The sequence below is a fragment of the Acanthopagrus latus genome, chromosome 18, assembly GCF_904848185.1.
Source record: "Acanthopagrus latus isolate v.2019 chromosome 18, fAcaLat1.1, whole genome shotgun sequence".
In the NCBI taxonomy this organism is placed as follows: Eukaryota; Metazoa; Chordata; class Actinopteri; order Spariformes; family Sparidae; genus Acanthopagrus; species Acanthopagrus latus.
In genome coordinates, this window is record NC_051056.1 from 7,083,397 (window position 1) to 7,096,324 (window position 12,928).

A 12,928-nucleotide genomic window follows, 5' to 3' on the forward strand; every position below is an offset into this window, starting at 1 on the left:
TCTACAGTTAACTGCAGCTCACAATTTTTATACTTCACCTGAAATGCTGTCCTTTCAACAGTAGTGTGGGAGGAATGAAAGAAAGTTTAACACCAGCATTCTTGTTGATGATTTATTGTAATGTGCAGTATTGACAAAAATAAAATGCAGCATGACAAATTCTTTAATCAATGATACGCTTCATTTTCCATGCCAGAAATAAATAGCTGCGCTAAACCTGTAGGCCTGAATTAACAAGACTAGATTGCGAGGGTGCATTAAATCTTTTTTTTTTTTAAACAAATTACTGCCCAGTGAATTAGTGCTTCATTACAAATAAACTTATGTACCACTTGGTGAACTTCATTTAACATAAAGGACTACAACGGTGAAAAGAGGGTATGTGAGTATCAAGCAATCTTCCTGTTGTCAATCAAAGGTGAGTACAGCCACCGACCTCCACAGAGAAGTAAGCTACAACCACGACCAAGCTACCTTTCAAGCCTACAGTGGGCAAATACTTGACACTCAAAAGAGATCTTCCTTTAAGGATTACAAGGCTAAATGAGAGGGGCAGCCTAGGGAGCTTGGGTGGTTCCTAACCCCACAGCATTTGCGTAAGCAGACAGCAAGCTGACTACCTGCCTGGTTTCCAGTGTGAGTCTGGCCTCAGTCAGCCAGTCCTCCACCACTCTCCTGGCCTCTCCTCTCAACTGGTTCACCAGTTTAGCTGCCAACTCCAGATCCCCGTGCTCTAAGCAATAGGTTGCATATGCCAAAAGCTTGAACGGGTCTAAATCCTCACTGCTCAACTGGGCAGGCGGGGCCTTCTGTTTGTCCTCAAACAGTAGTGCAGCCTGAAGGTAGGACAAGAAATATTGGTACAAGGAGTTGTGGGATTCGTCAATGAGGGCAACCCGGCGTGCCAGAGAACGTAGAGAGTTGAAGCGGGCACGGAGGGAGGCCTCACTGTACACGCCGCGATGCAGCGACTCTTCTGGGAGAGCTGATGACAGCGCCAAGGCGAAGTCGTTATCTTGGCAGCTGTCGCGCACAGCCTGGACAGCGCCCTCTAGAGGCATGGTGGGGGCATCAGCATCAGCAGTCTTTAATGTGTAGTTGAGGGCTTCCACAGAGAGCCAGAGCTTGTGAGCCTTCCGGGCCTCCTCCTCTGCTACCACATGGCCTGAATTCAAGAGACAGGAAGGTGTTTCCATGACAGGGTTTAACAGAGAATGAGATGTGACATCAAGAGACCATATTTTACTTTTCAAAGCTCCTTTCAAAGCTACAGGTCCATACCTTTAGATACTAATAGACTGAAATGTCTCACCAATGCACGCTGTGTACAAGCTGTCTAGAACTTTGTTGTTTTCTGACCTCTGCTGGTCAAAAGGTTTAAGTCTGTTTAATCTCTGACCACACCAGTTTTATTACATGATACAAAAAAATCATAGCTTGAAATGTTTCACGTCTTAACTTGATCATTTTCACTGCTGTAAGATGAAAAGATATTATGAAGTGAGCATATCTTGTTATAACATGGACATATCTTGTTATAATCTGAAATGTTTTTTGTCTCAACAACAAAACAGCAGGTTATCAGGAGGTGAAAACAAAAGTTTGTTGTTAGAATAATGTCAAAATACCTTGACACGGTATAAATATTATCATAAGATCACTTACAGAACATCACTCCACAGATGTGTCTGAATTGTGTTTTGGCAACACATTAAGCTGCTGTGCCTCCGGCCTAAATACACACAGCGAATCACTGCAGGTAATGTAATTATTATTTTGGTGTGTACATGTTTATCTTACTGTCAATAGCCTCCTCCATCCCCTTCAGTCTTGCGTATGCGGTGTTCATGTCCAAAGTGAAGTTATCAAGTTGTTCCTGGCTCAGCTGACGGAAGTGGGTCTCTTGTTCCAGCAACTTACTGCCCAGGACCTGAACAACACAGATGACAGCAGAGCTTTACAGGAATAATTGAATGAAAATGGTACAAAGACAATGTATTTAATGTCTAATCTCATCAACTTAACTGATTACTGTAAGTATTTCCTCATTGTGAATTTGATGCTGACCACCAAGTGCCTTGTTTGATGGCGGGCTGGTGCAGACTTAACCATCAGATGTCACCTGTGGGTGAGCTGTCCCACTGTGACTGTAGTTTAATAAATATGGGTCTGGATTATCATGCTTATCTCCTGATTTGATAGGGTCAGTGTTATTCAACATCATCACACTGTACTTGCAGTTTTGTTTTTAGAGTGGGCGAATTTGAAGAATAATTTTGAAAACAAACTGAACAGCCTTCTGCCCTTTGAGAAATGCAGAGTGAATTTCTCCAGCAACCACTGCAGTCCCTCCACAGGCAGCTAGAACACCCAGCCATGCCTCGACTCATGTGACCCTAACCTCACATAGAGTTCATACTAGACTTTTTTTTTGGCAGCCAACTTATCCTTTAATACTACAGAATTCAGTCACTATAAAACAACTACAGGACACTTGTTAAATAAAAACAAAACAAAACACGCAATTAATACAACTTGTTTGTGGTAAGTATTTAGTAGAATTGAATTTAATGTCTGGACACCTGCTCAGCATCAGCCTTCAGCTCCTGCTCCTGGACTTTGAGGACATCTTGGACGTGGTCTGTGTGAGCGGCCGCCTGACGTCGGAGCTGAGTCCTCATCTCTGCTTCCATCACTTCCCTTAACTCGGACAGCTACACACATACAGACAAACACACTTATTATTGAATTGTGATAACTTGGTAACTTCCAGTCATCTCCTGGAATCATTACTCAAGACACTATCTGTATGTCGGCTGATCAGTGTCAGCAAACCACAAACCACCCTCTCTCCTCTACATACCTTCCTCTCCTGCTCGAGCCGGGTTTCCTCCTTGACATGCTGCAGGGCAGTGCTGACAGCTTTCTCCAGGGCTTTCTGGTCCTCCAGCTTCTGCTGCTCCAGTGCTGCATCAATGTGGATCTGTTCTCTGACTCTCTGCTCGGCAAGCTCTCGATTCAGCTGGTCAAGACGGCGGTGTGCATGGGCAATCAGGGCATTCAGGTCATCTGTTGACAGTTTACCAGCTAACAGAAAAATAGGAACAAAATGAATTATCTTTACAACTTCAGGTGTTCATCTTGATCAGGGAGTGCACAATTATGTCCTTATTCTATCTCATATACTAACAGTATAGAGGATACACTATGTACTGATACTGGCAGTACAGTATTGTCACAACATTAATGGTCAAGCCAAGTGTGTGTGTGTGTGTGTGTGTGTGTGTGTGTGTGTGTGTGTGTGTCTTACTGAGCCCCTTCCAGTTGGCCTGGATCTCTGGAGTGAGGCTGCTTACTTCCCTCTGGAACTGTTGTTTAGCTTCATTCACCAGTTCACTGTACTGGGAGACAATCTTAGCTTCTGACTGTGCAGAGTTCACCTACTCACACAGACAGACAGACAGACAGACGGACAGACGGACAGACGGACAGACGGACAGACGGACAGACGGACAGACGGACAGACAGAGACAGAGTTTAGCAATGTTATGTATTGGCCAGCAGAACTCCCAGTATCCTTAAAAAACAATAGAAGAACATTATTTTTGTCAAGCAATCAAAAAGCTTCATACTAACAGTCCATTTCTACTATGATTAAATCAACAGTGGCTCCACAGAGTGCAACAGCTACATCATGCAGGCTGAATATCTGATTGAGTTGCAGGCAGTCACAGGCTACAGCCAATGAGAGCAGACACTCCTCTCCTTTCATCACCATAGTACTCCGTCTTATTTTATTTTCCCCAAAACGAATCAGTGCACACCCAACTTGGACGGCATTGTCCCTGTGTCTCTGCTGTTGTTAATGTTTTATGACAGTACCCATGGTCAACCCGACAATATGGTTGCAATATCAATATTGAGGTATTTGGTCCTAGATGTTCGCCCAATCCTACTCTTGGAGAGAGGCAGGCTAGCTGTTCACCTATGTGTCCAGTCTTTATATGAACCGAAGCTAACTAGCTGCTGGCAGTAGCCTCATATAATGGTGAGAGTGAGAGTGGTATGAGTCTGAACATTAATCTCTCAGCAAGAAAGCAGCAAATACATCTTTTATTATAAATGATCTTTCATAGTCTTTTCATCTGATCTCTGCACATAATTTGTCCTTACCTTAGTGACCACTTTGTCCAGGTCCACCACCATGTTATGGAGATTCTCCTCCGCGGCTAAAACCAGTGGACGAACAGAAGCAACCTTCAGCCCTTTAGACTTGTCAATATCTGACTTGAGACTGTCCAAAGCTTCACTACAGGGAGAGAGACACAGGACGGTTAAGGGGAAGAAGAAGACAATTTGAGAGGAAAACAGTTGCACCATTTTGAAGTGAGTCAGGGTCCTGTTTAGGATGGGAACACATCCTGAACACATCCCATTCTTAGTGCTGTATTGTTTTGTAGGCAACTGGACGTGTTTCAGTTTCCTGAAGACGTTTCACCTCTCATCCAATAGGCTTCTCCAGTTCTATTCAGGTGTGAATGCTTGTTAAGCTGTCTAGGGAGGGAACTCAGCCATCCTCACACAGGCTTAACAACCATTCACACACGGGCTCACCTAGCCCTAGCAATCCACATGAAGGTCAGTTGTTGGGTCAATAGCCGTTTTTATGCTGGACACCAAGCCGCCAATTTGGCCGTCTTTTTTGCAGCTAGGTCCGCAGATTCAAACAGAGGGCGGTAAATTAGGGGTCTGTTTTGGTCTACCAATTTACCGCCTCGGAGGGTACACTTATTTCCACCTCCATTGCTAATGTTATCTAAATCTGAGACATCAATGTGCCAGCAATTGCGTGAGATGGGCGGAGGTGTCAATGACGCGCACTGTTGTGCGACCCACAGCCGGGGAGTTTTAAAACCAGGAAACAGCTGATCACAGCAGTCAGTCCATCTCTTCATCTGCGGACAGCTGTTTGGTTGTGTCCGCTTGCTACTAACGGTCGCTATTTTCTAATTAAAAGCACCCCTGCTAAGAACCCAGTTCTAAGCTCCAATGGGGTGTGATGTAAAGCTCTAATTTTGAAGACAAATTTGTTGTCACTATTCACTGCCCAACATCATGCTTCATGTCATGTCACATGTTTACACCTACCCAAGTGGCGGCTTTTGGAAAAGGAGGAATATTACACCTCCCTTTTAGAGAGACAAGGTTGCACATTGCTGCCTTTAGCTTGCAGCAAATGTGCAACCTTTCCTATTTAAAAGGGACTAGTGACCGACAAGTGTCCTTAACGACTCTGTAAGGACACTCCCACACAGAGTTTAAAAGCCTGCAACTCCCCTCCAATTAGAACTGAAGAAGCCTCCTGGATGAAAGGTGAGACATCTTCAAGAATCTGAAAAAAATAGTCCAGTTGTCTACGAAACAGCACTTAGCGTTACCATGACCTGGATGTCTAAAAACCTTCATCAACAACACAGGCTTAGCAACCCTACCCGGGACGCATGTGTTCACATGACGTATAAATGATTAGACAACAGATTCAAGTAATAAACTCTACTCTGTTGTGTGTCTGGTCAAATAGTGGGCTATATGGATAAAATCCCATATCACTATATATATATATTTTTTTTATAGAACAATCAAATACCTGACAATTCAAGTAACAGAACACTCTGACCAAAACTCTGACACTGAATACAGCATCCCTGCTTACTGATTTGAAATATTGCCAAAATAGATTAATAGAGCCAAGGCAACCACATTGTGTACAGGAAAAAGTGTATCTCCAATGGCAGACATATTGTGACGTCTTCAAAGCCTTAATGTGATCATCACATCTTTCAGATTATTCTTACAGTGGAAGTTCAGTGATGCTCGTGTCCTTAAATGAGAAGCATCTTCCCTACCATCAAAAAAATCTAATTTTTATTATAAAAATTTAGATGGAACAAAACAACCAAACACTGTGTGTGTACATGTGTGTATGCTGTTAGACTTAATTCTTACTTAGCTTTCAGCAGAGCGGCTTCAGCATCAGTCACAGCAGAAGTTCTATCAGCAAGAGCAGCTTCTAGTTCTTTCCACTGGGTCGACTTCTCCTGCGGTGGAACCTGGATTCATAATAAGTGTCATCACTCAACTGCAAAATGGTTAGGCAGCACAGGAAGTACTGGTGAGAAGTTTTGTAGTTGGGTCTAGATGATTTAATTACCACCAACTCTTACGGCTGTACCAGTTACCAGTTAACACACTACAACATGTACTGAAGCCACTGGCTGCCAAAAACTAGAGATATATCCAATTCAGTGCCAGTCAAACTTAGACACACTCCGCTTGCCCCCCAATGAGTCTGACAGTTGGTACTGACAGAAGAAACAACATGTTTTGTTATTTACCTAATTTATGTGCTATCGTTCTAAATTTACTAACTTTTAGCACAAAATTAATTCATTTCTACTTGTAAAAAAAAATGTCAGCGTCGCTGTGTACCATACCTCTGCTTCCATTGCCTCCTTTAGTTTGTGTGTGTGCCGTGTGATGGCCTGCAGGGCTGCTTCCTGCGCTCCGATGGCCTGCAGTGTAGCTTTGGCTGTGTTGGACAGTGAGTCTTCTAGAGTGGCTGATACAGCTGCAAAACAGTCGGACAAGAACGATCAGAGGTCGACAGAGAGTGCAGAGTAGAAGAAGAGAACTAAGAGTTGATGCAAAGGAATGTTAGTATCTAAGAGGTGTAGCTACATAATGCTGAATTAGTACAATCAAACTGACAAAAGAACAGTTTTTTTGCTTCAACTTATCATTGTAAAAGTAAACACTGATTGCACATTGTAATGACTGGAGAAAAATTATATATTTTTATAACCGTAAACAGACTGCAAAGTGTTTAAGTCTGTCTTTTCACAGCACTGAGATCAGGGTGCATACAGAGATAGTGTTTTTCTTTGGACAATAGCCAGGCTGCAAGCAGTAGCCATGTTGCTAATGCTGTCTTTGCAGGCCAGTCACTTCCTCACAGCACTGTGTCATCTTGTATAACATCAACATTTTACAAAAGGTGAATGACGGGATTGGTTTACGAGTTGGAGGTGTCTTATGGAGGGGTGTGTGTGTGACAACCACCTGTGGTAATGACAGGAAGTTATGAAGAAAACATGCAGGTAGAAATGATAAAAAAAGGCTAGAAGAAAGCAAATAAGAATAAGCTGATAAAGTATTTCCCATTAATCATATAACCGATTATCCTATACAGTGTGTGTGTGTTGTTGCTGTTGTTGTCAGCCTACATGTTAGGATTTCTTGTTCCTCCTGGTCCTGTTGAGCCAGTCTCGCTGTCACTTCTTCTACTGGACGTTCTTTCAGTGGTTCTGTTGCTGCAGGAGACTCTGTGTCAGGAAGAACTGCTGCTGTCACTGGGGTATCCTCATGGTCATGGCACTCTTTGCACTCTGGAAACAACATAAACACACTTATGTCCTCTGCCATAGCAATCCAGTACACGTGTACACTGTAGACCCAAAGACACCTTGCTAGATCTTAAGTGGATTACAGGTGTATTTTGTGATTTCTAGAAGGTCTACATTCAAAGGCTCTAGTGATAGCACTATCTATAACTCTGAGACCGTCACTAAGTGAGTATCAACCCACTGTCAACTGTAATGATCAAATAAATAACTTCTTCTACCTGACAGATACAAACATTTATCCATGTAGATATTAAATATAACATCCAAAGAGCTTTTACTTTTAGATATTAGAGTGTGGACAGGTGCAGCTTAATGATATTACCTTTGACTGCTGCTTCGGTGTCACATGGAGCAGGGACTGATGGGACCTCACTTATGGCTGAGATAATATGAGTCGCCTCTGCTGAAGCCTCTGGATGGGACACAAATACAGAAAGACACGTGTACTTTGTATGTGAGCCTGTGTATCAAAACTTAATCTGTTGACCTTTGATGGCCCCTTGAACGAATCAATGGAACACAATGCTGGCTGCTATGCACTACCCAAAGAAAGAGATGAGATCACTGCAAACACTGAATTTCTGAAATTATAGTAAAATAATTTGGCTTTGAGATTCATGATTTTGTTGCACAAGTTCTAAAGAGTAATATCATGTTCCTTAGTTGTGCCTGAAACGACTTAAAGAACGCCAATCATAAAGTTAAAGAAGGCCAAAACAGACTTAGACAAACATATCTCTTTGTTGAAAAGGAAAACTAATCAATTGCTAGAACAGTTGCCAATTATTTTACCCTTAAAGGACTCAAGGGCAACACACATCAGTGATGGATGACAGTCGTCACAGCATCCACACCCGATGTTTTCTATGGGCTGCTGAGAGCCCTCCCCTTACATGCACCTGTCCATTCACACTTCACACTGGAGGATGTCCAACAGCTGCTGGGCAGGTGCACATGATCACAGTGGCCTCTCGGGTTAACCAAAAACACACATGAACGTTTTTCACATGTCTGTTCTTTTGTATAAATATAGACTTTTTATGTATTCTTTCTTTTAGTGACCTCGTTTTTATGGGTCTTGTCTGCTGAATGTTGTTGTTTCGGAGAATGTTTTGCTACGGATGCCAAGTGTGTATTACAAAGCGACAGATAAAGAACTTGAACTCCAGCAAAGGATCTAAGAAAAACTGAAAGGTCTTGCAATCAAACCCATCTTCAAGAATGGAGACAGATTTGATCCCAATAACTACAGAGGCATCTGGGTAGGTAGTAACTTGGGGAAATGACTGAGCAAAAGTCAGACTGTCAGAGAGAGACGGACTCTCCGCAACACTGTCTGTGTGTGTTGCCTTTAATTGTTTCAGCTCTCTACTCTAGAGGGAGGGACAGGAGCTCAGCATTCTACAGGAAAACTTGGGTGACAGAAGACAGCTTACCCGGAGAAACCTCTGAGGGTGCATACAAACAACAGAGTGCATGAAAAACACTGACATTTTAAGAAAAACTCAAAATCATCATTATTACAATAACACTATACAATAAGATCTTATGGTTCAGTCTTCCTCCCTCGTTTCCATACTCACCCTCTATGCTCTGTGTTGGGGCGGGACTCGTCTCGTTGGCTGGACTCTCTGCCTTTTTCTCTGACTTGGTTTTGGCCTTCACCTGTTTGTCCAACATCGAAGGAGGCTGCGCCAGCTCCATCTAAATAGCAGCAACAGCAGCAGCCATTTTAACTGAGGTCTTAAAATGTTTTTGTAAATAGTCACATATGTCAATCAGTTCTGCATAAAGTCTGCGATTTAGATGTTTTAGGCATAGAACAAAAGCAAGTATGGTTGCTCTGATTGATTGTCCAATATTTTGAGTGCCGGTCTTTACAAAGCCCAGTCAGAGGAGCTGAGCAGATGAATCCATAGCAGTGCTCGAGACTGTTTGAACTGTAATCCAAATACTTTTTAAGTTTGGTCCCTCAAGCTAAATATTTATAAATAATTTTTTTTCCAATATCCAAGCGACCCTAAATAACTTTTGCAACACTGATCATTTAGATGGTTGTTACTGAATGGTTACAGAAATCAAATTAATAACAGGAAGTCATTTTCAATAATTCCTAGTTTTCACTTCCCTGTAACCAAATATTACACGTTCTGTGTAGTTTTAATGTAGTTATTTGGTCCTGCATAAAACTACAGGGTGCCACAGTTCTTGCTAAATATAGCTTCAGAGCTGAAAACCCACTTTTTTTATCCATTTACTTTCAAATAGTAAAGCTTCAAGGAAATTAAAACAATCTGTCTTGGAGAAAGTGCTGATATTCCTCGCTGCTGGCTGAATGTTTTGTGGACTGAATATAACCAGTCATTTAAAGGTGCTACTTCCATTTGCAGAGAAATGCTGCACTGTAGAGATGATTGAAGAAAGGACTGAATTTTGACCTTCTTTGTTGTAGCTGGTACAATCTGTTAAAATATACAAGAGTGAGGCCAGAGAACAGACTGACATCTGTAATTTAAAGTCAGTTTGATTTATTTACCAGCTCTGTTAAAGAGTAGAATTTTCTCTTTTGCACCCTGTTGGATCCTTAAAACAGTCTTTCCTAATGGCGAAGAGAATCCGGCTGACCTTAGCGCATTAGTCAAAATATGCTGTGAACCAATCCTGACCTGTTTCCTGATGGGGAGGCCGGCATCTTGAGAAGCAGGTCCCAAAGCCAAACCAAACAGCTTGTCTGAGTATGGAACATTTTTCTCCACAGCTGATCGGAATTTGGGGTCCCATTTGGCGTAGAGTACCGTACCTCCAATGCCACCGCCTACTGTCACCAAGCCGGCAGCAACCACCTTAGCAGCGCCACTGTGGTGGAAGAGGACAGCAAACAACAGACATGAATCTGCAGTCAATATGAGGATGCATGGAGGGAAGAAAAGAAAAGCAAAAGAAAATCATCACATGAAGCTATGTTTTTTTTCTGCTGACAGCAAGAGGTGATCACAGCTGGAACAACTGTCAGTCAGTCTGCGTCTGCAGAGATGAGCACTGTGCTAATACAGGCACACAGTTAACAGATAAGAGCAGCTCTTCTCTCTGTCACCTGTTCCCCGTTCAACAAGCACCTGCGCGTGAATGATGAGATGCATTCTCTATCTATACTGTGCACTGTGTCCTGCTCAGAGGCACACTAGCATTTCTTTCTTAAAATGTACAGTTGAAACTCCAGTGATGATGTGATGCATCAGATCAGACTGATCAGCTGCAGCGCACACAATCAGTGACTGATTTCCAATAAAAGGGAGTATCGGCTGATAATAGACTTCAGTGATGGCTGCTCTTGCGTATCCTCGCCATCACCGCTCTGAGCACTGATGAGAGCTCTGGGACGACCGGCCAGGCGGTGGACCAGAGCGACTCCCAGTTCAAGTAAGGACAGCGGGAGATATAAAATATGGTAAATTGGAAATGTAACCAATGCCTTGCCATCATTATGAAGGGCACAATTCATCCTGAACATTGTGTGTGTGTGTGTGTGTGTGTGTGTGTGTGTGTGTGTGTGTGTGTGTGTGTTACCCGGTCTCTCCTGAAGTGTAGTGCCGGCAGTGTTGCACATTGGTCAAACGGGTTCTCCCGAAGTTCTTCTAGAAAGCAGGCAGGATACGGACACAGGAGGTGAGAAGTGAAGTCAGCATCAGACAGACAGCTAGTTCACACGGTGTTGTTGCTTTCAAACCGTTACTGTGTAGATCAGGGCTGTGACGACACAGATACCAGTATATCTCTGCGTTACAGTCTGAAATGCAGTATGTGGTTTCCATGAATACACGAGTCACCACAATCGCAGAGTAATGTAATGACAGCTGGTGACATTTTAATAGGGCTTGTTTGATGCAGCCATTAGACTCAGCCACAATCACTACAATGAGAGAGTCTAAGGAGCTCAGCATTGATCTGAAAGGGAGCGTTATTGATTGCAACAAGTCAGGAAAGTCACTTGGAGCGATTTCAATGCAGTTTAAAGGTCCCAAGATCAACTGTACAAAAAAACAACTGTCTGCAAGTGTAAAGTGCAAAGCTTACTTACTTATTACAACATACAAAAATCATTCTGTGATGTGTGCCTACAGGCCGTATTACTGCGTTATGCAGGCCTGCTGTATATTTCTGTCCACCCAGAGACAGCAGTGTGTGCAAAGCATCAGTTTTTCCAGCCGCCCGTATTTACTGTGTGTGCTTGTGCCTGTCGGTTAAACGCGAGTGAGCCATGTGATATGACCGGTCTGCAGGGCTCACTGAGGAAACATGACTCTGACAGGTCTGCAGTGAGCCGCGAAACAGACGCTGGGTCCAACAGAAAAACGTGGTGAGATCAATCACCTCGCAGCTGACATTAACCAGACACGAACAAAATGTTGTTGTTTTTAAAGACTGAAATCAACGGGACTGTTGCTGTATTAGCCATATTTATAAAATGGTAACGTTAGCTTATACGTATAAGCTTCATGATACATTTACTGAATGATAAAAAAAGAGAAAATAAGAAGTAAGGTCGACAGTAGTGTGTGTTTGTGAGCTCGTGTATAAAGTGTGGCTTTATCTCCCAACTAGCTAGCTCATGTTCCCTAACTTAGCTTTAGCTCGCCTCTGGTTCAAATGTCAGTGGCTATCTGTCATTGGAAGCTAACCAGCTAGCACCGACGTTATGCTTTCTTCTCATCGGCTCTCTGATGACTACCTGAGCAAAGAGCCGTGGCCTGGTAGGATGTCGGGGCAGTTGGGAAAGCTCTGAGGTTTAATGATTCAATATTGTTCACAGTAAAAATCCGCTATGGCACCTTGAGCCAGGGTCACTGAATGACAACACGATAACGCCGACATGGAAACGTTAGCTCACTGTAGGAAAGGAGCGGTCACTAGCGCAGACACGAGTCTTACCCGAGCTGTGGCGTTAGCCCCTCTCAGACAAGCCCTCAGCATGGTCCCCAGTCACCTTTCTTCTCAAGTCCGACTCAATTTAACCTTTACAGTAACAGTAAAGTGCAATGCTCTTCTTTCCCTCTTTCCGTTCTCGTTTCCCTTCTCCTTCTACCTTGTAACTCAGGGAATTTCAACACTTGTGTGCGCAATGCTGCCCCCTTCCGACAAAAGCAGAAACACACGTCTCCTAAACACCAAAAATCAAAAACCCTGCCATTGGTGATACGATTGCGTATTGAGAAAGCACTTGTTTTTAATTACAAGAACTTAATGTGACCAACCTCTCTCTCTTGTTTTCCTCACCTTTTCATCAGAACTGTTAAAGAACACAGTCCCTACTTGTTTGTTTTCTGACTCAAACTTAGACAGCTTTTTACCGGGCTCAGTGGGAGACTACAGACGATGTTCACTGTTATTACAGTACCCTTTGAAAACTGTCTTACCTATACCTCATTACATCTGATGTGTAACAAACTGAACTGCTTAGGAGAAGC

The 12,928-nt window shown here is 43.0% G+C and overlaps 1 protein-coding gene across 2 annotated transcripts; it reads right to left on the minus strand.

Moving 5' to 3' along the window:
* Nucleotides 1–98: 98 nt before the first annotated feature.
* On the minus strand, nucleotides 99–12,556 carry immt (inner membrane protein, mitochondrial (mitofilin)). 2 transcript variants are annotated; one of them, XR_005071255.1, is made up of 15 exons: nucleotides 12,393–12,556; nucleotides 11,031–11,098; nucleotides 10,130–10,319; nucleotides 9,047–9,167; nucleotides 7,786–7,875; nucleotides 7,284–7,445; nucleotides 6,495–6,628; nucleotides 6,007–6,110; nucleotides 4,174–4,309; nucleotides 3,311–3,440; nucleotides 2,864–3,087; nucleotides 2,583–2,714; nucleotides 1,801–1,930; nucleotides 466–1,165; nucleotides 99–408 (listed from the first exon to the last, which is right to left on the minus strand). XR_005071255.1 is itself a non-coding variant. In XM_037077811.1 (14 exons), exons 1-14 carry the CDS (start codon nucleotides 12,432–12,434, stop codon nucleotides 558–560), a joined length of 2,271 nt encoding a protein of 756 aa, XP_036933706.1. In that variant the 5' UTR covers nucleotides 12,435–12,555; the 3' UTR covers nucleotides 99–557. The 2 variants fall into 2 exon arrangements, 1 of the variants encoding a protein (XP_036933706.1); XM_037077811.1 differs by having other exon boundaries at nucleotides 99–1,165; nucleotides 12,393–12,555.
* Nucleotides 12,557–12,928: the final 372 nt, after the last annotated feature.